This window comes from Nomascus leucogenys, chromosome 3 (assembly GCF_006542625.1).
Source record: "Nomascus leucogenys isolate Asia chromosome 3, Asia_NLE_v1, whole genome shotgun sequence".
Lineage (NCBI taxonomy): Eukaryota > Metazoa > Chordata > Mammalia > Primates > Hylobatidae > Nomascus > Nomascus leucogenys.
Genome location: NC_044383.1, coordinates 48180395 through 48206924, shown reverse-complemented (window position 1 = coordinate 48206924; position 26530 = coordinate 48180395). Strand labels below are relative to the sequence as shown.

Genomic DNA, 26530 nt, shown 5'->3' with positions numbered 1-26530 from the left:
TGGAACTCTTTTGAAGGAAGAGTGTCGACTGCAGAAAATTTATTTTTTTCTAAAACGATTTGGTTGAAACTACAAATAAAAAACTGCCACTGATTTGATTTCTCTAAAAACCACATGCTGAATAACAATTCTGAAAACTTTAAAAATGGAATCAAGCTATCACAGACCCAACAAAAGTTGTGCATTTGTAAATCAGAGAACTTCTCTTCTATGGTAAATCTTTACAGCTTTTGACTGTTATTATTATTACGTAACCTGGCTAGCATTGCCTGTAAAGCACATTTTTTTCCATTAGCATTATTCTTAAATCTAAAGTATTAAAATGATTTATGGTTTTCCATAATATAAAAACCCATTGTTTGTGAATGGCAAAAAGCTGACTAGAGAGAAGGACTTCTAGGCCTGTAAACACATGCCAGCAAGTGTGTTTTCTCATGCTTATAAAAGTGTGTTTTGCCACAGTATTGTTAGTTCAAACTTAGCCAACTTAATTTTTCATAACTGAGGCATCATTTGAAAGAACATCCAGTTGAAAAGTGTAATGCTAAAACCTGCTTTTAAGAAACTTACAACATTGAAAAGGAAAACTGAGATTTCATATTAGCAAATGAACACAGTTTTATAAACAAATGTTTTTAATCTGCAGGGCAGAAAGCACATGTGAAATGCACTGACCAGTTTAGCATAACCTCGGTGATCTAGGATGAGATTTTCTGGCTTGAGGTCCCTGTAAATGATTCCTTTGGAATGTAGATAGGCAAAAGCTTCTACCACACATGCTGTGTAAAATCTGGTTGTAGAATCTTCAAACGAACCTCTGAGATGCAGAAATGGAATGAAAATTGTACAAAAAATTAATTTCTCTAATATGGCTTTTTTTTCTCATTTCACTATATTCCTTTGCCAAAATTTAACCCAGACATCACTGTCCTGCTAGCTAAATATTACGTGATTGTCATTACACTGGGTTTTCTGAAGCATTCAAGGATCAAGTTAAGGAATTCTCTGTCTTTATGAATGGAATAGTTAAATCTCACTTCCTGAAAGGGCTGAAAGAATAGTTCAACACAACACATTTCATGTATTTAATGTCTTCCTCTCAACAGCCCACTACAATCTAAAAAGGCACAGACTTACAGCAGTAGGAAGGAGAGAAAAATAATCCTATTTTAGAGCTTGCCTACCAAGCATTTGTTTTTTAAAGGAGAATTTTATGGGTTTATTTATGTTTATTCTTAGAGGGCATGTTTTTAAATCTTTCTAAATAATGCAGATATGGTTCATGAGAGTCTGAATAAAAGCAACTGTTTTCAAAGAACCACTCTGGAAATAAGTTGTAATGCTACTGATGCAATCATAATGCAAGCTAAGTACTCTTCTGTTTTTGAAACTTCTGCATCCAAAACAAACAAAATCTATTTCCTATACTACTGCATTCTTATTAAGGGGAAAAGATGGACTAAAAGACAATTAGAAAGAAAAAAGTAACTGGAAGGGAATGTTTATTAGTAATCTTGATTATTATGTTTAGCAAGAAGGCTCTCTCTGTCTCATATATATGATATATGGGCATATATATGTTGATTGATTGAATGAAATAATTTAGAAAAAACCTTGGCATCTAAGGTTAAACCCTTTGTTCTACGGCAGAACGTCTAAACTTTGTTTTTTTTTTTATGGTACTTCTTAAAGAGATAAACCATGTTCTTTTTTTTCTTTCCCAAGTAGTAAGCACAATTTAACAATTTCATTTCATAATTCAAAAATATGAGCGTGAACATCAGCTCCTGAGATGGTTGACACATAACATGAGTGACAAGTACATAAGTGATTTTATTAACAGACAGTGTGCAACAAATGATAGCTTCAGAGCTTGCTTTCATGAGTCTCTGATGCCTGTTTGCATTTTGGTGACACTTATTTTTTTTTCAAAATTGTGGAGTAAAGTTTAACAAACTGGGCAGTGGAATATGGTTACATTTTTACAAAATTCATAAGTGAATCAAGGCTAAAGCAGCCACTTTTCAGGCTATCTTTCAGAAATAGGTAGTGTCTTCCAGAAAGAGAATGTCTTCATTTCAGCTACTAATATTACTTGAGTTTTTACTGAAATAATCAGCTTTTCCTAAGAAAAATATCATTCTTCTGAAACATAATTAATTATAGGCATAATGATATCTATTCCTCTAGATTCTAGACTCTTAACTATAATTACCATGACTCCTGAATCTCCCTTGAATAATATCCGAATGGAACAATTGTGAATTTATGAGCACAAGAGAAAGTTTGAGAACTGCATCCATATGAGGAAATAAATGATATACTTCATGCTACAATTTTCCTCTGCCTTGAAGATATCCTTGGCAGAGCTAAAATTTTATAATCATACGTATTTCCAAATGGATTACAGTATTGCCTTGAAGGTCCTTTCTTCTTTGCACTTAATTAAGTTTGTTTACCTGTCAAGAGAAGCATGTTTCTTTCACTTGAAGAGATTATTTACCTTAAAGAGTAAGCATCTGTGTGTATATAATTAATATATAGCTTTAGCTACACTGCTACCTATGAATTCAATCCCTTCTCAATGGAGAGCATTGCAAAGCAAAACAAAACAAAATGAAAGAGTAAAGGGAATGGTCTTATTTTATTTCACACTATATATCCTGTTTTTTTTTTTTTTTTTTGATATGGAGTCTCACTCTGTCACCCAGGCTGGAGTGCAGTGGTGCAATCTCGGCTCACTGCAACCTCAGCCTCCTGGGTTCAAGTGATTCTCCTGCCTCAGTCTCCTGAGTAGCTGGGACTACAGGCACGCGCCACCATGCCCAGGTAATTTTTTTATGTTTAGTAGAGATGGGGTTTCACCATGTTGGCCAGGATGGTCTCGACCTCCTGACCTCGTGATCCATCTGCCTTGGCCTCCCAAAGTGCTCGGATTACAGGCATGAGCCACCATGCCCAGCCAAACTCATTCTTTTTTATGGCTGCATAGTATTCCATGGTGTATATGTGCTACATTTTCTTTATCCTGTCTGTCATTGATGGGCATTTGGGTTTGTTCCAAGTCTTTGCTATTGTGAATAGTGCTGCAATAAACATATAAGTGCATGTGTCTTTAAGTAGAATGATTTATAATCTTTGGGTATACACCCAGTAATGGGATTGCTGGGTCAAATGATAATTCTGGTTCTAGATCCTCAAGGAATTGTCATACTCTCTTCCACAATGGTTGAATTAATTTACACTCCCACCAACAGTGTAAAAGCATTCCTATCTCTCCACATCCTCTCCAGCATCTGTTGTTTCTTGACTTTTAATGACTATCATTCTAACTGGCATGAGATGGTATCTAATTATGGTTTTGATTTGCATTTCTCTAATGACCAGTGATAATGAGCATTTTTTCATGTGTCTGTTGGCTGCATAAATGTCTTCTTTTGAGAAGTGTCTGTTCATATCCTTTGCCCACTTTTTGATGGGGTTGTCTGTTTTTTTCTTGTAAATTTGCTTAAGTTCCTTGTAGATTCTGGATATTAGCCCTTTGTCAGATGGATAGATTGCAAAAATTTTCTCCCATTCTGCAGGTTGCCTGTTTACTCGTTTACATCAGGACTGCCTAACTGTGATTTGAATGGGCCCTTTTGAAAGCTTACAAATGCTTGATTACCGTTAGGAGAAGAGGAGATTATTTCTACAGTTGTGACTCTGGGCAACATATCTCTGCTTCCTTAATAGTCAATTGGTAATGGAATCAAATGGACAAATGCATTGTTAATGTTGTAATGAGAGTAAATGCTTAGGTGAGAGATCAATTTCTCATGAAATCTTTGCAGAATATTATATTTACATTCTGAATAAGCTGGTCATTAGCAGAAAGATGGGAAAATGCTAATACAAACTCAAATTCATGAGAGGAGGCTATATGTTAGAATACGGACCCCGAAGCAAGAATCCTGGGCTCAACTCCAGACTCCATTTACTGTTTGTTCTTGAGCAATTAACTATACGTCTCTGTGTTTCTGCGTTCTCATGTGCAAAATGGGGCTAATAACAGTAACTATTTCACTGGGTTGTTGCGAAGATCCAAAGAATTAATAATGCGTGTACTGAAAATAAGTGCCTGGTACCCAACTTGTGCTCACTAAATGTAATAGCAGCCACTATGATTGAGCACCAGAAAACTATTTTTTAGCTACTATGTCTTAATATAGGAAAATTAACTAACATAGTATAGAATAGGGATGAAGTATTTTCAGGGTGGAGGTTGGGGGTTTGGAACACCAATCCTCTCTGTTATTTAAGTGCTTCTAACTGCCAAGGCTAACTGCCACAAATCAACTCTGAAGAATCCTCTGCTAATCTCTGTTCTTTTCACTTTCCCCATGCTTCTCACATGGGCCAAAATTACCCTTTTATTGCTTGCCAATCAAAGCTCTCCTTTTTATACCATGAAGCAAATAGACCACAAATGGTACATCTTAGGGTCCTCAGTTCTTGACAACTCTATTTGTTTCCAGTTTTCTCTGGTTTTGAGTCATTTTGGAATGTGGAGGGTTTTAGAAATCTAGTTTCCATTGCTTCAACACATCTATATTGAGTATCTTTCACATATAAATATATTTGTAACTGATTTTGAAAATTAAATGAAAACCTTGTCTCAAACTTTGATAAATCTATACAATGCATGCCCACAAAATGTTTACCAGCACCACACTGTCCCATCACTAAACGTGTGATGTAGACAACTTGTGGATTTTAAAATAGACATCTTGAAAGCAGTCACAAAGCATAACACTGAGGTGACTCACAATGAAAAATTACTGTTAGAATTGGAAATGACAGTGTAAATTTGATTTAAAACAAATGAAACCCTGTTTCATCAATAGTTTAGAGAGTTACTTAAAGAAATAAATCACTTGCCTTACATAGCTCTTTGAAATAATGAATTATGCCTTGACAGCTGTGTCATTTCAATTAAAACCAGTAAGAGATAAGGCCCTTATGCCCTCTTTGGGGATGAGTGGTTGTTTTAAGCTAGATGGCAGTAGATGACAATTTGAGAAAAATAGAAGGTTATTTATGAATATTGATAGACTCAAATTAAAATTTAATTGCAATGTTTAGTCAACTTGTCATAAACTGAGTTATTGGATATCAGAATGTAACAGGAGCAAAGCATCTCTCATCAAAATATTTCACCTTTTTCATCGACGAGTAACAACAATCAGTGAGTGTATGAACCTGAAGTATGTTGCAATCTGTGCAGATTTATTGCCAATTGTAAACTGAGGGAGGCTAAATTATTACAAAGATAGACTTTTTTTCTTTGAAATATTTTCAATCTGTGACAACTATTAGGGCATCTAAGATAGAATTTAAATAATCACCACCTTCCACAAACTAGCCAGAATCAAGGAGACTGAATATAAAAAGTAATGCACCATTCGTGAGTTTACAACACACATATGGTAGGACATGACCAGAAAGTGAGATATATGAGATTTGAAAATTATGGTTTCAGAAGTCGTTATTTAAGATATTCAGTAAGAAAAATTAACATATATATGTTAAAAATTCTAATTAAGTAAATAATTGAGATGTTAAATTTTATTCAATTCAAATATACATTAAATACTGATATTAATATATAATACTTGTAAGTGTTAATATGTTATACATTATATTTTATGTTAATATAAATACTAATATATATTTATTTACCATATTCACCACTTACACATTTTTACAAAAATTGCAGGATTTGCCAATTCTTTAAGTGTTAGGGAGGGAAGGTGAATAAAATAATTTGTACCAACCTATTACAAATAATAGGACAGAACCAGTGGGAGACAAAAAATCATAAATTAGAAAAAAAAAGCATAATAGCTAACAAAGAATAAACCAGGGAAATTACAGGGGCAATTAACATTTCAATGCTGTAGTTCATGACTCAAAGCTAGGAAAATATGTAACAGTCCTCAAACCTTATCCCTATTTGTACATAGATGGCATCATTTTAATTCTTACTTCTTGACAGCAAATACAGCAAATAAAGAACTGCTCTGTGCTTCTTTTCTTTTTTTTTTTTTTTTTTTTTTTTTTTTTGAGATGGAGTTTCTCTCTTGTCCCTAGGCTGGAGTGCAGTGATGCAATCTCAGCTCACTACAACTTCTGCCTCCCAGGTTCAAGCGTTTCTCCTGCCCCAGCCTCCCGAGTAGCTGTGATTCCGGGCACCCACCACCACGCCCAGTTAATTTTTTTATTTTGTATTTTTAATAGAGATGGGGTTTCACCATATTGGCCAGGCTGCTCTCAAACTCCTGACCTCAGATGATCCACCTGCCTCAGCCTCCCAAAGTGCTGGGATTACAGGCTTGAGCCACAGCGCATAGGCTCTGTGCTTCTTTTCTATGCTGATGAGAAGAAACAGAATGAGAAGCAGGGAATGGTCATCTCAGCTATGAGGTGAGAGGAGGAGGATGTCTGGGTTGTCATCAGAGTCTTCCTGTGCTAAATCTCTGAGGCTCAGAGTTATTTCCATGCCAGTAATGAATAATGTCAGGCAAGCCTTTCTTCAGATCAGCCTAAGTAAATTTCTTGTATACTTTCAGAATAGCTTTTCCATTATTGCTTCTGTCCTCTGACACAAGAGGAAAATTGAATACATTGACAGGGTGGATTTTTTGACCACAGATATTTTCATATACACTGTGACTAATAGCGTAATGGCATAATCTTTCCTTTGGTATTTTTTAAATATATTTCTAACAATCTTTAAGATTTTCAGTCCCAATTTAAACAAACAGAAAGCTGGTCAATGGCAATACTAATTGGAGCCTGAATGTCTAAAAGTATGTTTTTTTCCCCTGGCAAATTTTTTGAGAAGGAAAAAGAAAAATCACTTAGAATAAAAATAAGGCTACAATGCCTACATAGGAAAGAAAGTTGGCCAGGGATAATTATTCTGAGATGATTTTACATATAATGGTTAATTCAGCACCTCTGAATCTTTAAGAACAAGCAGGTAGCCATTATTTCTCTAGATCATGACTCTTCATGGAGTATTAAGTATATTGGGGGGCTCAACAACTGTGTACCTCAAATCGAAGTGTGATAAAAGGGAAGAACAATGTAAGGACCAAAAAGCAACCCAGTGGAAGTAAAGAAATCCGTTGATATTTTCCTTCCCTTTACTCCTCCCAAAGTAAGCTGCTTCTTAATAGCAAACCTTTGCTACCAGAGACATCATGATATGTCTCACTCAGAAGCCTTGGCTGGCATTATGAACGAAATGTGAAATCCAGTTAAATAAGGCAAATTATGAAATAATACTTTCAAAAATAAGTTGAAATTAATGCCTGTGCATGTTTGATTCCTCATGAGTGGACTTTAAATTGAGTTTTATTATTATTATTGTTTTTATTGTTCTGGTTAAAGCCATCATTAAAAGATTTCTAAAAAGCTATGAGAAGATGTTGGAGAGATCATGGCGGTTGGGAGGCAGGACTAGATTGCAGCTATGGACAGAGTAGTGGGTGGTGGCTCGCATTGTGAATTTTAGCTCCAGATTGACTGCAAGAACAAACCAGCAATCCCAAGAGGACCCACAGACCCTCTGAAGGAAGGCGGACTGCTCCTGCAGGACCCAGGAGACCCCCCAGAACTGTGAGTGCCCCAACTGCGGAAGTGGAAAAGGGAGACCCTCCTCTCCCGAACACACCCCACCACTGGAGACGCTGAAGTTCTGTTTGTGGAGAAGTTTCTGACTTTATTTGGAGCTGAGTCAGTTTGGAGAGCTGAGTGAAATACAGGGGTAGAGGAAGCAGCAGAAAGGCCCTGGGAGCTTGCTGGGTACCCTAGCAGGCCATTCCTGCCTGGCACCACAGGTATCCAACGGGAGAGGAGCAGGAGGTAAAACTACACAGGGAGAAGCAAAACTCTAACTGAACTTTGTAACAATTTGGACTGGGTGAGAAGTCTCCTGTCCAGAACTTGGGGGAGGATGCAAATCTGGTGTGTAGGCTTCACAAGTTGGGGAAGAACCAAGCCCTTTTCTTTCGAAGCTGGGAGGCAGATAGCCTGGGCCAGGTTTTCAAGCCCCTATCACTCTCCACCTGGAGATGGTCTGGGGGGTGTTAGGGGTGGCACAATGGGAGTGAGACTGGCCCTTCAGTTTGCATAGTAGCTGGGTGAGGCCTGTGACTGCCTGCTTTCCCCCACTTCTCTGACGACCTGCATGACTCAGCAGAGGCAGCCATAATCCTTTTAGGTACACAACTCCAGTGACCTGGGAATCCCAACTCCATCCCCCACAGCAGCCACAGCAAGACCCACCCAAGGAGAGTCTGAGCTCAGACACACCTAGTCCCGCCCCCACCTGACAGTCCTTCCCTACCCACACTGGTGGCGGAAGACAAAGGGCATAAAAACTGGGAGTTCTAGGATCCCACCCACTGATGGTTCCTCCCCATAATACCACAAGCGATGCTTTCTGGAAAGCACCACTTCCTGGCAGGAGGCCAAACAGCACAAAAATAGAATATTAAACCACCAAAGCAAAGAACCTTCACAGAGTCCATTGTACCCCCTACCACCTCCACCAGAATGAGCACTGGTATACAAAGCTGAGAGACCCATAGGTGGTTCACATCACAGGACTCTGTGCAGACAACCCCCAGCACCAGCCTGGAGCCAGGTAGAGTCGCTGGGTGGCTAGACCCAGAAGAGAGACAATAATCACTGCAGTTTGGCTCATAGGAAGCCACATCCACAGGAAAACGGACAGAGTACTACAACAAGGGAACACTCCGTGGGACAAAAGAATCTGAACAACAGCTTTCAACCCTAGATGTTCTCTCTGACGGAGCCTACCCAAATGAGAAGGAACAGAAAACCAACCCTGGTAATATGACAAAGCAAGGCTCTTCAACACCCCCCAAAAATCACACTAGTTCACCAGCAATGGATCCTAACCAAGAAGAAATCCCTGATTTACCTGAAAAAGAATTCAGGAGGTTAGTTATTAAGCTAATCAGGGAGGGACCAGAGAAAGGTGAAGCCCTATGCAAGGAAATCCAAAATATGATACAAGAAGTGAAGGGAGAAATATTCAAGGAAACAGATAGCTTAAAGAAAAAACAATAAAAATTTCAGGAAACTTTGGACACACTTTTAGAAATGCAAAATGCACTGGAAAGTCTCAGCAATAGAACTGAACAAGTAGAAGAAAGAAATTCAAAGCTTGGAGACAAGGTCTTTGAATTAACCCAATCCAACAAAGGCAAAGAAAAAAGAACAAGAAATATGAACAAAGCCTCCAAGAAGTCTGGGATTATGTTAAATGACCAAACATATGAATAATTGGTTTTACAGAGGAAGAAGAGAATTCTAAAAGCTTGGAAAATGTATTTGGTAGAATAATCAAGGAAAACTTCCCCAGCCTTGCTAGAGAGCTAGACATCCAAATACAAGAAGCACAAAGAACACCTGGGAAATTCATCTCAAAAAGATCCTTGCCTAGGCACTTTGTCATCAGGTTATCCAAAGTTAAGATGAAGGAAAGAATCTTAAGAGCTGTGAGACAGAAGCACCAGGTAACCTATAAAGGAAAACCTATCAGATTAACAGCAGATTTCTCAGTAGAAACCCTACCAACTAGAAGGGATTGGGGCCCTATCTTCAGTCTCCTCAAGCAAAATAATTATCAGCCAAGAATTTTGTACCCAGCAAAACTAAGCATCATATATATATATGAAGGAAAGACACAGTCTTTTTCAGACAAACAAATGCTGAGAGAATTTGCCATTACCAAACTACCACTACAAGAACTGCTAAAAGGAGCTCTAAATCTTGAAACAAATCCTGGAAACACATCAAAACAGAATCTCTTTAAAGCATAAATCACACAGGACCTATAAAACAAAAATACAAGTTAAAAAGCAAAAACAAAAAACAAAAAAAACCAAAGTACACAGGCAACAAAGAGCACAATGAAGGCAATGGGACCTCACATTTCAATACTAACATTGAATGTAAATGGCCTAAATGCACCACTTAAAAGATACAGAACCACAGAATGGATAAGAACTTGCCAATCAACTATCTGCTGCCTTCAGAAGACTCACCTAACACATAAGGACTCACATAAAGGGCTGGAAAAAGGCATTTCATGCAAAGGGACACCAGAAGCAAGAAGGGGTAGCTACTCTTACATCAGACAAAACAAACTTTAAAGCAACAGCAGTTAAAAGAGACAGAGAAGGGCATTAAATAATGATAAAAGGCTTTATCCAATAGGAAAATATCACAATCCTAAACATATATGCACCCAACACTGGAGCTTCCAGATGTATAAAACAATTACTAATAGACAAGAAATGAGATAGATGGCAACACAAAAATAGTGGGGGACTTTAGTACTCTACTGACAGTACTAGACAGGTCACCAAGACAGAAAGTCAACAAAGAAACAATAGATTTAAACTATACCTTGGAACAAATGGACTTAACAGATATATACGGAACATTTTATCCAACAACTGCAGAATACACATTATATTCAATAGCGCATGGAACTTTTTCTCCAACATAAACCATATGATAGGCCACAAAATGAGCCTCAATAAATTTAAGAATATTGAAATTATATCAAGCACGATCTCAGACCACAGTGGAATAAAACTGGAAATCAACTCCAAAAGGAACTGTCAAAACCATCCCAAGTACCTGGAAATTAAATAACCTGCTCCTGAATGAGCACTGGGTCAAAAACGAAATCAAGATGGAAATTGAAAAATTCTTTGAACTGAATGACAATAATGAAACAACCTATCAAAACTTCTGGGATATAGTAAAGGTGGTGCTAAGGGGAAAGTTCATAGCCCTAAATGCCTACATCAAAAAGGCTGAAAGAGCACAAACTGACACTCTAAGGTCACACCTCAAGGAGCTAGAGAAACAAGAACAAACCAAACCCAAACCCAGAAGAAAAAAGGAAATAACCAAAATCAGAGCAGAGGTAAATGAAATTGAAACAAACAAACAAAAAATACAAAATATAAATGAAACAAAAAGCTGGTTCTTTGAAAAGATTAATAAAATCGATAGACTATTGGCAAGATTAACCAAGAAAAGAGCAGAGAAAATCCAAATAACCTCACTAAGAAATGAAACAGGAGATATTACAGCTGACACCACTGAAATACAAAAGATCATTCAAAGCTACTATGAAAACCTTATGCACAAAAACTAGGAAACCTAGAAGAAAAGGATAAATTCCTGGAAAAATACAACCTTCCTAGCTTAAGTGAGGAAGAATTAGATACCCTGAAGAGACCAATAACAAGCAGTGATATTGAAACGGTAATTTAAAAATTACCAACAACAACAAAAAAGTCCAGGACCAGACGATTCATGGAACAATTCTAGCAGACATTCAAAGAAGAATTTGTACCAATCCATTTGACACTATCCCACGAGATAAAGAAGGAACCCTCCGTAAAAATAATAAGGGTGAAGCCAGCATCACCCTTATACCAAAACCAGGAAAGGGCATAAACAAAAAAGAAAACTACAGACCAATATTCTTGATGAACATAGATGCTAAAAATCCTTAACAAAATACTTGCTAACTAAATCCAACAACATATCAAAAAGATATTCCACCATGATCAAGTGGGATTCATACCAGGGATGCAGGGATGGTTTAACATACACAAGCTGATAAATACGATACACCACATAAACAGAATTAAAAACAAAAATTACATGATCATTTCAATAGCTGCAGAAAAAGCATTCGACAAAATCCAGCATCCCTTTATGATTAAAACTCTCAGCAAAATCTGCATACAAGGAATAAACCTTAATGTAATAAAAGCCATCTATGATAAACCCACAGCCAACATGATACTGAATGGAGAAAAGTTGAAAGCATTCCCTCTGAGAACTGGAACAAAACAAGGATGCCCACTCTCACCACTCCTCTTCAACATAGTACTGGAAGTCCTAGCCAGAGCAATCAGACAAGAGAAAGAAATAAAGGGCATCCAAATCAGTAAAGGGGAAGTCACACTGTCACTGTTTGCTGACGACATAACCGTTTTCATTGAAAACCCTAAGGACTCTTCCAGGAAGCTCCTAGAACTGATAAAAGAATTCAGCAAAGTTTCCAGATACAAGATTAATGTACAAGAATCAGTAGCTCTTCTATATACCAACAGTGACCAAGTGGAGAATCAAATCAAGAACTCAACCCCTTTAACAATAGCTGCAAACAAACAAACAAAAAACAAAAAACTTTGGAATATACCTAACCAAGAAGTCGAAAGACCTCTACCAGGAAAACTACAAAACACTGCTGAAAGAAATCATAGATGACACAAATGACACAAACATTCCATGCTCATGGATGGGTAGAATCAATATTGTGAAAATGACTATACTGTCAAAGCAATCTTCAAATTCAATGCAATCCCCATTGAAATACCACCATCATTCTTCACAGAATTAGAAAAAAAAATTCTAAAATTCATATGGAATCATAAAAGAGCCCGCATAGCCAAAGCAAGATTAAGCAAAAAGAACAAATCTGGAGACATCATACTGCCTGATTTCAAACTATACTATGAGGCGATAGTCACCAAAACAGCATAGTACTGGTACAAAAATAGGCACATAGACCAATGGAACAGAATAGAGAACCCAGAAATGAACCCAAATACTTAGAGCCAACTGATCTTTGACAAAGCAAACAAAAACATAAAGTGGGGGAACAGACACTCTTTTCAACAAATGCTGCTAGGATAATTGGCTAGCCACAAGTAGGAAAATGAAACTGGATCCTCATCTCTCATCTTGTACAAAAATCAACTCAAGATGGATAAAGGACTTAAACCTAAGACCTGAAACTACTAAAATTCTAGAAGATAGCATTGGAAAAACCCTTCTAGACATTGGCTTAGGCAAAGATTCTATGACCAAGAACCCAAAAGCAAATGCAATAAAAACAAAGATAAATAGCTGGGACCTAGTTTAACTAATGAGCTTTTGCACGGCGAAAGGAACAGTCGGCAGAGTAAACAGACAACCCACAGAGTGGGAGAAAATCTTCACAGTCTATACATCTGACAAAGGACTAATATCCAGAATCTACAGCAAACTCAAACAAATCAGTAAGAAAAAAACAAATAATCCAATGAAAAGTGGGCTAAAACATGAATAGACAATTCTCAAAAGAAGATATACAAATGGCCAATATACATATGAAAAAATGATCAACATCACTAATGGTCAGGGGAATGCAAATCAAAACCAAAAGGTGATACCACCTCCCTCCTGCAAGAATGGCCATAATCAAAAAATCAAAAAAACAGTAGATCCTGGTGTGGATGCAGTGAACAGGGAACACTTCTACACTACTGGAGGGCATGTAAACTAGTACAGCTGCTATGGAAAACACTGTGGAGATTCCTTAAAGAACTAAAAGTAGAACTACCATTTGACCCAGACGAAAAAAAGTCATTATTCAAAAAAGATACTTGCATACTCATGTTTATAGAGGCACAATTCACAATTGCAAAACCATGGAACCAACTCAAATGCTCATCAATCAATGAATGGATAAAGAAACTGTGATATATCTATGAGGGCATATATATATGCGGGCACATATATGTGTATATATATGCGGGCACATATATGTGTATATATATGAGGGCACATATATGTGTATATATATGAGGGCATATATATATATGAGGGCATATATATATATATGAGGGCGTGGGTGTATATATATAGATATATATATATCTATATATATGATGGAATATTATGCAGCCATAAAAAGGAATGAATTAACAGCATTCGCAGGGAACTGGATGAAACTGGAGACTATTATTCTAAGTGAAGTAACTCAGGAATGGAAAACAAAACATCGCGTGTTCTCACTGATATGTGGGAGCCAAGCTATGAGGATATAAAGGCATACGAATGATGCAATGGGCTTTGGGGATTTGGGGGAAAGAGTCAGAGGGAGGCGAGGGATAGAAGACTACGAATATGGTGCAGTATATACTGCTTGCGTGATGGGTACACCAAAATCTCACAAATCACCACTAAAGAACTTACTCGTAACCAAATATGACCTGTACCCCAATAACTTATGAAAAAGTAAAAAAAAATAAGCTATAAGAGGGATAGCTGGGCTCTCCCTTTGTGGCTTATTATTGTTTTCATGTTTAATTCCACCTGTAAATCTTCTTCTATTCTAATTAGAAAAAAAAGTAGAAGACTTCAAATAAATCAGTCAATTGAAATATCGAGTCAAATATAATACAGTAGAAACACAGTAGATATGCCAAATGTTAACTCACAAATTAAAATATTAACTTTGTGCAACAAACTATACATTCTGAGGAGAGAGACCACATCTGTTTTGTTTATTACTGGATCCCCAGCCTCTATCACAATGCCTGGTATGTAATCTCTATGTACATATTAACTAGCAATAATACATAATATATACACTACGATATAATAGCTTAGTAGAGATGTTAACCTTATCTCCTAATGCCAACATGATTACATTCCCTTTTATGCTTTTTTAACCTTAAATTTAAGAATTGAAATAAAATACTGATGCAATAGGATACAATGCGGTAACAAGAAATCCATTTGGCATATATAAGTAAGGCCATGGGAATAACAGGTGAAAGGGCCTGCTGTACAAAGATATGAAGGTACCATAAGAACACTATTAGGAATGAGAATTTAAATCAACAGTTTATAAGGAACCACTTGTTTTATTCTGGGATATCTGCAAAGTAACAAATATAAAAACATTACATGGTTATATACATCAGGGCTACCTATAGCTAAGTTTCAGAAGGATGCTACCCTATGAAGGAGAGTCTAGGGGGAAGGACTCAAACAAATAAGAAAAATACAGATGTCTAAAGGTGAGTGTTCAAAAGAACAAAGACGACTTTTGTATGATCAATAAATCATTCATAGAAAATAATCAAAAGATTATTCATAGGAAAATAAAAGTATGTTTTTAAAAAAACACAGGGTAGATAATGATCTCCTGAGACATTTTATAGGATAAATCATATTAGAAGATAATTAGATAATTTGCTAGTTATCTAAATATGAGATGGAAAATTAAGACAATGAATTTGCATGATTAAAACAAACAAGCACCATCTAGACAAACTTTCCTTGCCCTGGAAGGGTAAGAAGGTAAATCTAAATCAGATAATTTACATGAAATATTGCTTATAAGTGGATTCTTTTCTTTTTCCTAAGACTAGCCAAGGGATAAAGAGATGGCTGGAAACTTTTGTTAATTTTGAAACCAAAGAGCAATGTAAAGGTAGAGGGAAAAATTACTTTGGAAAAAATTCTCAATGTCACAAAAGGCAAACTGCCTACCTGGAAAAAGAGTAGAGCAATTAAATTGATAGTTAATTCAAATTATAATTATAAAATAACTATAATTCTCTTTCTGCTAAAGCAATGAATTGAATTCCAGCTACAGAGTTGTCTAATTCTAACATTCATGGAAAACTAAGGCCATGTATATACTTTGCTATGTACCATTTTTATGATCGACTAAGCCAGTATTGTTAGTTACAAAGTGAGTTTTATTATATGTACAGTAAATCATAAGTATATAGTGGGTTATACCCTGTGCTTACTTTAAATATTGAAATATAAGCATGTGTAAAGTATAAATAGGATTATTATACTTTATTATATTAACTCTTCTTATAGACCAACATGGGCAACTATGTTTTTAGAGACATTATAGAAATTTCTTAAATCTCCTACCTATCCCTGAGAATGGTCCAGAGCTCTCCACCTAGACAAGCTTCCATCAACATATACAAATATTTGCTGTCCTTAAATGTTCTGTACAGTCTGTAAATTGCAAACAAGAAAACAAAGATTATAAACATTACCGTCTTTTACAAGTGTGCAATTTTGGGGGGCCCAGATTATAGTTTTGATTTGCCAAGCTCAAAATTTTGTCAGAATGAGAGAGATCTAAGCCCACACATGGGGAAAAGAAGCCAATGGCTCATGAATAGGATTTTAATAGAAGAAACTAGGGTGCTAATCTCTCCCTTGAAATGGATTAATCATAATGATTATCGACAAAGAGGGTTTCTTGGGATTCTTTCCATTCCAATTTGGGTAACGTTTTGAGCATGGACCCTTGGGGCAACAGTGGTCATCAACATGCAGTGAAAATGGGAATAAAGTGGAGTAAACTTTACAAATTCAGACATGTATAAATTTCACGTGCTGTTCACTCAAATTCATATTACATCCTGTTTTCAGTTAAGTGCCACTGGAAAATTCACTACAAAAAGTTGCTTCTGCATATAAAAATCTCCCCATTATCCATTTATTAGTACTGAGGTGGAATGGTCAGCTGTCATTTCATTTTTTTAGATCTTCAAAAAATATTCAGATAATTAAAGTTTAAATAGTTTGATTTTGGATATTTTGTCTTTTAAGCATCAAAGGTCTATGTAGAGTTTGGGGATTTAAAAAAAGATAAAAATGGAATGTTAGAAACTCTGGTACCTCCTTTGGGAAAACACATTGTTTTCAGACACTGATTCTCTCTAAAAGAAAACACAATCAGAACTTTATTTTTAGAAATCAAACAAAACTTTCTTAAGATTAGATTAAAAATAAGTTTCTTTGTGCATACGAAATGTGTTAACAGTGAGCACAAGAGGCAGAGGGTTTTGTGGTGGATTTGTCACTTGGACTTGGGTACGTCTGTCCCTGGCATGGGGCCTTTACCTCACTATGAAATCGGAATGAGCCCCCTGCATGATCTGCTTCTCTGAGCGGATGTGCTCCTGCTGTCTTGTGTCCACAATGTGACGTTTCTTGAGAATCTTCATTGCAAAGGTTTTGGATTCTTCACTTTTCAACTGAACCTTAAAGAAAGAGAGAAGGGAGTAAGAAAAAGCCCATAGACTTATGAGAGTGCATTATTATCCCCAAATTAACAGGTACATGGAGCACTTAAAGGAACCTCAGCCACCTCCCAAGTCAAACACACAGTAAATCCTTGCTAGAGCTGGGTTTAACATCCAGGGCTCACAGCTATCATCCAATCTCACGCTCTGAATTGGCTGAATTTTAACTAACTTGATTCTAAATTAATTGTGTTCACATGTGGATTAGAAGAGGGAAAATGTACTTAGTTCTAGTTTTATTATTTCATTTCATAAAGTGTGTTTGAATACATTTTATAGTTTTTCTTCTTCTATCAAAAGTAGAAAAAAAACTTCTTTTCCAATTTTATTTCAGTAAAGATGGCCAAAAATAGGGTCATATGGGCCTTTATATTCTTCCTCCTTAGTTCTAGTCCACAAACATTTCTAATCTTTTTTATCTTTTTTTAAATTTTATTATTGTTATACTTTAAGTTTTAGGGTACATGTGCACAATGTGCAGGTTTGTTACATATGTATCCATGTGCCATGTTGTTTTGCTGCACCCATTAACTCGTCATTTAGCATTAGGTATATCTCCTAATGCTATCCCTCCCCCCTCCCCCCACCCCACAACAGTCCCCAGAATGTGATGTTCCCCTTCCTGTGTCCATGTGTTCTCATTGTTCAATTCCCATCTATGAGTGAGAACATGCGGTGTTTGGTTTTTTGTCCTTGCGATAGTTTGCTGAGAATGATGGTTTCCAGCTTCATCCATGTCCCTACAAAGGACATGAACTCATCCTTTTTTATGGCTGCATAGTATTCCATGGTGTATATGTGCCACATTTTCTTAATCCAATCTATCATTGTTGGACATTTAGGTTGGTTCCAACTCTTTGCTATTGTGAATAGTGCCGCAATAAACATATGTGTGCATGTGTCTTTATAGCAGCATGATTTATAATCCTCTGGGTATATACCCAGTAATGGGATGGCTGGGTCAAATGGTATTTCTAGTTCTAGATCCCTGAGGAATCGCCACACTGACTTCCACAATGGTTGAACTAGTTTACAGTCCCACCAACCGTGTAAAAGTGTTCCTATTTCTCCACATCCTCTCCAGCACCTGTTGTTAACATTTCTAATTTTTAACTTGCGTGGTGGACCCTAGTCTCTGCTGAGACTGCAGACTGTTATTTCTTCAGTACTACCTCTATTCATTTCTTCTTTTTAACCTTGCAGAATTTTCCCTCCCTACAGTTTAAAGAGAAAAAATAATTGTAACAAGATTTTTTCAGGAGATTTTAAAAACCGTTTGTTTTTCTTCTCAAACAAGCGTGATGGCTTTAGTTCCTTTGACCTCAAAATTTACTCGCTAATAACTGGGAAGACCTGGAGCCTTAATATCTTTCAATGTGCCATGCCTCTCTTGCAACCCACATGGCTCCCATTGGCTCCTGAGGAGGCCTGGATATTCCAAATGCCTTACTCAGACAGGGTGCTGTTTATGGTTTTACAAGAAATTTCAAGAAGGTGACTTGTAACAAAAACAAGAGAGCTAATAGAGCTAATTACTTAAAAGCAATATAAGGACATTATCATCTAGTGCTCTCAAGCAGCAGAATCCTCAAGATGATACCAAACAGCCCATATTATTTGGGAGTAATGTAACCTTGGGGAAATAACATGGCATGCTGTTTCTGCTTTTCGGCTGAAGTATGGCTGTCCCCTCTTTAGTTGTTAATTATTTACTGCTTCATCAGCAGGGATAGCGAAGGTCTTAAGTGTCTTGTTCCCGCACACATGTACAGACTGAGTTCAATCTTAGAGGATATTAACGTGGAAAGTTCCTTAGGAGGGAGCATGAAGATACTGCAAATAAATGGGCCTCGGTTAGCTGCCAGCATTTGTGAATCAGTATGACAGGTAGAGGGAAAAATGGGTATTTGAGAATGCTTTTAACAGCCAAAGACCCTGTACTCTGACTGTGAAGCTCAAAGATGACAGATTAGTGTGCTACAAATAAATTCAGTAGTAACTCAAAATAAAACACAAAATGTGAAAACTCACTTCTAAAAGAAATCTGGACAGCTAGGGAAGATGGCATGAAAAATGAGCTATGTTAGAGTACTACAATTCAGAGAAGAAGAAGTAAAGTCATATTCCCTCTTCAGAGTCATACCCAGTTAAACTAGTGAGGACTGTTGTGCAGTTGTTCAAAAATGCCTACTATAAAAATTATTCTCTTTAGTGATGATAACACAGATTTTTTTTTTTCATACTTGTACACAGGGTAGGAGGAAAGAATTCAGCCTTTATAGTCACAGGTCTGGACTTGAATTCTGACTCCACTTAGTCTCTCTCAGTCTAAGCAACTAGTCTCTCTCGGGCTAGTTGCTTAACTGCTCTGAGCTCTAGTTCTGGCTGAGGAGAATACCAGATACCACAGTTATTATGATCCTAAATGAAAACGCACCACCAAATGGGCATTCACTGATGGACTCTCTGCTTGTACCCAGCAATCTCTACTGAATAGGGCAAATCAAACGTTGCTTTTTCAGAGGAACAAACTGATTTCCAAAAACGATTCCTATCTTTCCCAAGGTCACAGAGCTATCAAGTGGCAGAACTGGATTCATGTTCAGGTCTTTTTTGGCCCAAGCTATTTCCAGTATATGCTGCTTCCCTTCAGCTGAATACAAAACCAATTAAATGCACAGTGATTGATACTTTGCAAATCAGAGTTTAATGGAATTGACTAACTCATGGACTGTGAGATAAACTGAACAATATTTCTATTACCTTTAAGCTTAACTTATGCTAGGCATGTGATTTGGGAGAACGGCCAAAGCCTCACTGACATTTTCCTAGGCACTTCCAGGGACCTCCATGTGTTAGGGGTTTGAGATACCTGATTGCTTGAATACTGCAAGGAGAAGCCAAGTGGGGTAGAAAGAGGATGATGAGAGCTGGTGGGTGGCAGATGTCATAAGAGATAGGTAAAAGGTACAGAAAGCTACAGAAATTCTTGGGAGTCAGGCTTACTAGTTGCCAATTTAAAAGGCATTAATTACAAAAAGGTTATAGAACTATACTGCTAACCTACTGAGGCTTTCTGCTTTGCCTTTACTTTGCATGGAAGCAGCCCTTGGGTCTAGAATCATCTTCCTTCTTTGCACTCTATACGAGATCTCATGAGCTCCTTAGAGCAGGGCCCTTAGAATCTCCACTTCCAATTTAAACCAGAATGCTACAAGACTCACAGAACTCAGCATCCTAACCCGAAAGTCGGGGTACCCGAGGACCACTGGTGTGAGCTAACTCAATAGAGACAGTGGAGAATGTTGAAGTTGATTATTTGCGTGAAGCCCAAGTAACATATTCATCAGAAATCTTCTGATAAACCAACAACTTCCCAAAGATCATTCAAGAACGCTCAATTCAACATTGTTTCTAATGGAAAAATTTAGAAACAATCTAAATTTCTAGCAAGAGGAGGAGGTTGAAAAATAAATTATCGTATATCCATGCAATGCAACTGTAAAAATGATGACTTAGAATTATATTTAACATTATGGAAAAATAACCAAGACATATATATGAATAAAAGATACTGATTACAAGACAGCATACATTTTATGATCTCACAGTGTGTTTGTATGTTAGTGTGTATATATACATATATATACACACACACATCTATATGTGAAATAAATGTATGACGAGACAATCAGAAATGTGCTCACCAATAGGTTAACAATTATTTTTCCTTAGGGAGATTTTTAGTTGATTTTTACTTCTTTTTACTTTTTGAATTGCTTAACTTTTGAACAATCATATGTTGCTTTTACAATGAGTAATGCTCTCATCATGAAAAAACTTGCAATTCTCTTTTAAATTGTAATAACTATTTATTGTTATTGTCTGAATCTTTCTAATTGATTCTGATTCAACTAGAATTCCATGAATGCAAAGATATTGAGAAATTGTATAGAGCATAACAACCTATTGAGGTCTGGGGCTGAACCACACTATTACCTTCTTACAGGGCTGGCCACAAAAATTTTTTTCAATGTAAACTCTGAGTAAGTTACAGCAATTTGTATTTGTTGAGCCAAAGATACTATGTTTTATTATAAAAATATTTTAACCAACCTAATCCATGATGAATTGTAAGGTGACATTTAGTTTGCTTTTTATTTTTCCTGTTGTCCAAATTAATTATACCAAGTCCACTTGTGTCCATTTAAGATAAAAATGATGATGGTGATGACAATTTTTTAGCAAGTTGGTTAGAGCTATGAAATTACTTTTGAGTATGGAAAGAGATCAGCCAGCAAAAGAGGAGAACAGGAGTGCATATTTTTCTTCCGCCTCTTGCCAAGGACTAGACTATATAGTTATTCATGTTTCTCAGGTTTGCCTTCCTTTGAAGACTGTCTTAACCTCCTAGGTGTACAGGCTAATGCACTGGTTGAGAGTGTGACTAGTGTGATATTTGGATATTTGACTAATTTTTTTTCAATCTCAACCTTTTTTTTTTTTTTTTTTTGCTTGTTCTCTTGGACAAATTACTCAAACTCTCTCTGCTTTCATTTCTTCATCTATCATATGGGGATATCCTGATAGATTACCTGTGAAAACTAAATAAAAGTGTTATGTATCAAACAAAGTGTTTTCTTTGTTCCGACTGCAACCCACCTCAGTGCTAACAAGTAAATGAGTAAGGATTTGAGAAGCTACTTCTATAATATTGTGGATGCTATAAAAAGGAACGAGATCATGTGCTTTGCAGGGACATGGATGGAGCTGGAGGCCATTATCCTCAGCAAACTAACGCAGGAACAGAAAACCAAGCAGCGCATGTTCTCACTTATAAGTGGGAGCTCAATAATGAGAACACATGGACACAGAGAGAGGAACAACACACACTGGGGCCTGTCAGGGAAGAGCTGGGAGTGTTGGCAGAGAGCATCAGGAGAAATAGCTAATGCATGCTGGCTTAATACCAGGCGATGGGTTGATAGGTGCAGCAAACCATCATGGTACATGTTTACCTATGTAACAAACACGCGCATCCTGCACACGTACTCCAGAACTTAAAAAAAAGTTTACAATAATAATAATAATAATAAAGCATTAATATTGGTTCATTAATTAAATGTACCATACTAACGTAAGTTGTCAGTAATAGGGGTAATTGGGTTCAGCGTATATAGGAATTTTCTGTACTATCTTCACATTTTTCTGTAATTATATAACTGTTCTCAAAAAACAAAGATTATGGATGCTTATACCACACTGGTTTTACTCTCAAAATTCCTAAAAAGGGAAAATGAACAAGAAAATTTCAATACTCAAGATCTTCATTTTATTTTATATAAGAAATGCCATGTGCTATATTAGAAATTAGAATCAGTAAATGTTTCATTTACAGTACATTGTTACTTTAATATGAAGTATTATATTGACATTTGAATGAATGTATACTTGGGCCAAGTAGATCTTAAGGTGGGAATTTTTGACAAGGATTTTGACAAGTTCTTAACTATCTGGCTATAGCTGATGTCTGCATAATACTGGGCTGAAAATGAGAGGTGATGTCATCAGCATTTTAAATAGCTCTGAAGATGCATTTGCTGGTTGTATTTAAATAGAGTACATGCTTCCTTTCTACCTAGGGTACCTATTTGCCTTAAAAAGGCTTGTTTCCTACTGGACCCAATTTTTTTGCCCTTATTGGGAAGGAAGATTATGATCAAGGCAAGGTTAAAACTGGCTCAGTACCACTGGCTGTGAGTTGGTCCTGAGAATTTGTATCTATTCATTCATTTAACCTTCTTGTTAAGAGCTCATAGCTTGTTTTGCACTGTCAATATCTTAATTATTTTGGAAGAAAATTACTTCCTGAACTACACTGTAATTGAAATGATTTCTTAAATTCAAGGCTTAAACTGTCAATGTCACATGACTCATTATTATGCCAAAGTCCCATATGAAGTGCTTCAAATTACATTTCCATGCACAGCAGGAGAAGGGTACTCCCTTCATGCTCTACCTTAGGTAAACTGATGCTACAAAACAACAGTGATGAAGGGAGTTAAGGAAAACATAAACCTGGGGCCTAATTCTGGATCTTTCACTAATAAGTCATATAATCTCACTGGGCCTCAGACTACTTTTCAGAAAATAAAGGGCAAAACTATATTATCTTTAAAAACTCATTCTAGCTAGAGAATTCTATACATCTGCAATTTGACGTAATATGCATTTTTAAAGCATGTCAATTATATTTAACCTTATAGAAACGGCACAACAAACATGTGGCAATATCTTGGAAAGAAGGAAAAGGGGAAATACTCCAAGTAACATAAAGGTCGCTTAAGGAAACATGATGGTCTTCTCTGAAAGTATGACCTTGACTTTACATTTATGTTCATATTCTCTTTGGGGGTGGGGGTTTTATTTTCTGTCCTCTCAACCCCAACATATGAAGGGATTGGTTTCTGTTATATTCTCTGTGTTGCTAACTTTCAAAGAACACACACTGGAAAAAAGTAGCAGTAGCTTTCTCAGGAAGAGCATTAAAATAGGCTTCAAGGCAAAAGGGAATCCAGGCAGAGTCACCATAATTGTAATAGCTGCAAAATAGGAATGGCAAATATTTTCTCTAAATAAAATAGCACAAAATTTTAATCAGGAAATCTATATTATTTGGTGAAGCATAAAGCCATTTTTTAGTTTTGGCTCTCTTTAACCTGGGAGAAAAAGGCTTTGTAAGTAATCCAGAAATAATTTGGCAAGGTCTATGATTTTATGTTTAAGTAACTCACATTTAATATAAATTGAGATAACTTAAGGAATTTATGACAAGTGCTGTAGTGAAATGTTCTCCAAAGGAAGAAAAGAAGAAAAAAAAAGCTGGAGGGGAGGGGGAAGGAGAGAGAAAGCCCTACGTTGAGAGACTGTGAGTATCTTATCCTATTAGATTAACCGTGCCAAAGGGCAGGTTCACCGAAATCAGCCAAAGGCCTATAATAAACCATCAACAATAAGAACATCAGTAAACAAACCACTAGACTCTCTATAAATGTATAAGCACTATGTTCCACCTCCATCATTTCCCAATATTCCCCTGTTGCCAAAAAGCTCTTCACAGCCCTGTAAGACACTGGCATTAGATTCTATGTTCAGAAAGCAATGTAAACATACTGTTCTGCAGCAGTGGAGTATAATAACAAAGCTGAAGCAGGGTATACAGAAGCCATAAAATTCAACAGGAAAAAAGGCATGAAGTTACTATACATGAAATAACTGGGTATTTAGATTATTGAACTAGATCATACATGTAGAAAATAAAAATATTTAGTGTAACACAAAATTTTAGCATTTGAGTATCTGTACCAGAAAAGGTAAATCTTGAGAGATAGAAAGTAGATGAGAGGCCAGGTGTGGTGGCTTACACCTGTAATGCCAGCACTTTGGGAGGCTGCAGTGAGCCCATCACTTGAGCTCACAAGTTTGAGACCAGCCATGGGCAACATGGCCATGTCTCTACAAAAAACACAAAAATTAATCGGGCATGGTGGTGCATGCCTGTAGTCCCAGCCACTTGGGAGGCTGAAGTGGGAGATTGCTTGAGCCTCCAAGCTCAAGCTGCAGTGAGCCAAGATCACGCCACTGCACTGCAGCCTGGGTGACAGAGCAAGACCCTGTCTCAATAAATAAATAAATAAATAAATAAATAAATAAATAAATAACAGGAGATTGGAATGGAGAGCATTTCTAAATGGGCACAAGGGTTCTTATTGCAATGGTAGGAATGTTCTAAAGCTGGGTTATATGATGGTCATACAATTCTAAAAATCACTGAATTATACCCTTAAAATGGGAAGTTTTATGGTATGTAAATTATACCTCAATGAAGTTGTTAAAGAATTTTTAAAAAGAGAGAGAACTCATAATTTCTTGAATCTACAACTTCTAGTTCTGTATTGATTTGTCAGGTAGCTACATGTTTCATTTACATTTTAAGGAATTTAATGTCAAAAATGTATTTCTCTATGCTTACTATTTCACTTACAATAAAAGTTCCCCAGTTAGCCAAAAACTAGATTTTTAAACTCTAATTTCTGTTAAATATTGACACATTTTTAAGAAGTCATTTTTAATGACTTTACTACTTGTTTATGGAAAAACCTAAATTTAAAAGTCTTATTTTTTAAAAAATTAGGATCATGAATAAATTTAAACAAAATGTACATAATTAACACAAAGTTCTTTAAGACTTATCTTGTCAAAATAATAGGTACAGTTGGCTTTCTGCATCTGTAGGTTCTGCATCCACATTCAAACAACCAAGGATTGAAAACACAAGGAAAACAAAAACGGATGGTTGTGTTTGAGATGAACATATATAGACATTTTTCTTGTCATTATTCCCTAAACAATATAGTATAACAGCTACTTACATAACATTTGCATTGTATTAGGTATTGTAAATAAACTAGAGATGATTTAAAATATAGGAGAGAATGTGTGTATATGCAAATACTATGCCATATTATATTAGGGACTTAAGCATCTGTAAATTTTGATATCCGCAACAGGAAGAGGTGTTGGTGAGGACAGGTCCTAGAACCAATCCCCCATGGATACTGGGGATTGGAAGTTTAAAATATTGTAATAATAAACCAACTGTGGTTGTATACAAGTCCATATGACATCCTAAATCCTTATTTTCCTTACTTATGAGAATAAAACCAGACCAAGTGCTGTGACTCACGCCTGTAATCCCAGCACTTTGGGAGGCCGAGGCGGGCAGATCATTTGAGGTCAGGAGTTCAAGACCAGCCTGGCCAACATGCTGAAAATTCATTTCTACCAAAAATATAAAAATTAGCCAGGCATGGCAGTGGGCGCCTGTAATCCCAGCTACTCAGGAGGCTGAGGCAGGAGAATTGCTTGAACTCAGGAGGTGGAGGTTGCAGTGGGCCAAGATTGTACCACTGTACTCCAGCCTGGGTAACAGAGCAAGACTCTATCTCAAAAACAAAAAACAAACAAACAAAAAAACCAGCTTCATATTATAGAAACAGATATTGTAAGTTCAAATCAGATAGTGTATGTGAAAATTCTTTAGAAATTAAAAAGTGTTATGTGAGAATAATCATTATTACTATGATTTCCAAGATATGATATCTTACTATTACAACTCATAATTAAATCTGTTTTTAAGTTAGTAGTCCCAATCAACTGAATGAAAACAGGACTAGGACAAATTTACCTGCTTAAATTTAAGGAAGTTTTACTTTCATGGTGAAAGAAAAAGCAATTTTATTACTCCGACTCAAATAACTTTTTGGACATGGCCAACTAAAGTGCCCACTTGTTCAGGAGAAGCCAGCTTACTACATTCTTAAAAGAAAATGAAATGCTTTAAGTGAACAGAAACCTTCTATCCTACAAATCAGTGTTAGATTCACATCAATGTTGGATTATATTCCCCAACATTTCTTAACAACAACAATAACAAAAAATACTAATTCTATTATTAACCAGAGATC

General features: G+C 36.4%; 1 protein-coding gene across 2 annotated transcripts in view; it reads right to left on the bottom strand.

The window, feature by feature from the left end:
* The window catches only part of PRKG1 (protein kinase cGMP-dependent 1), a 1320572-nt gene that overhangs the window by 14444 nt on the left and 1279598 nt on the right, over window positions 1–26530 (bottom strand). For both annotated transcript variants that reach the window (XM_003255150.4, XM_003255149.3), the window contains exons 11-13: window positions 16822–16961; window positions 15835–15924; window positions 676–817 (exon numbers count right to left, since the gene is read on the bottom strand). In XM_003255150.4, the coding sequence (XP_003255198.1) occupies window positions 676–817; window positions 15835–15924; window positions 16822–16961 (372 nt within the window). The remainder of the gene's footprint in view (window positions 1–675; window positions 818–15834; window positions 15925–16821; window positions 16962–26530) is intronic.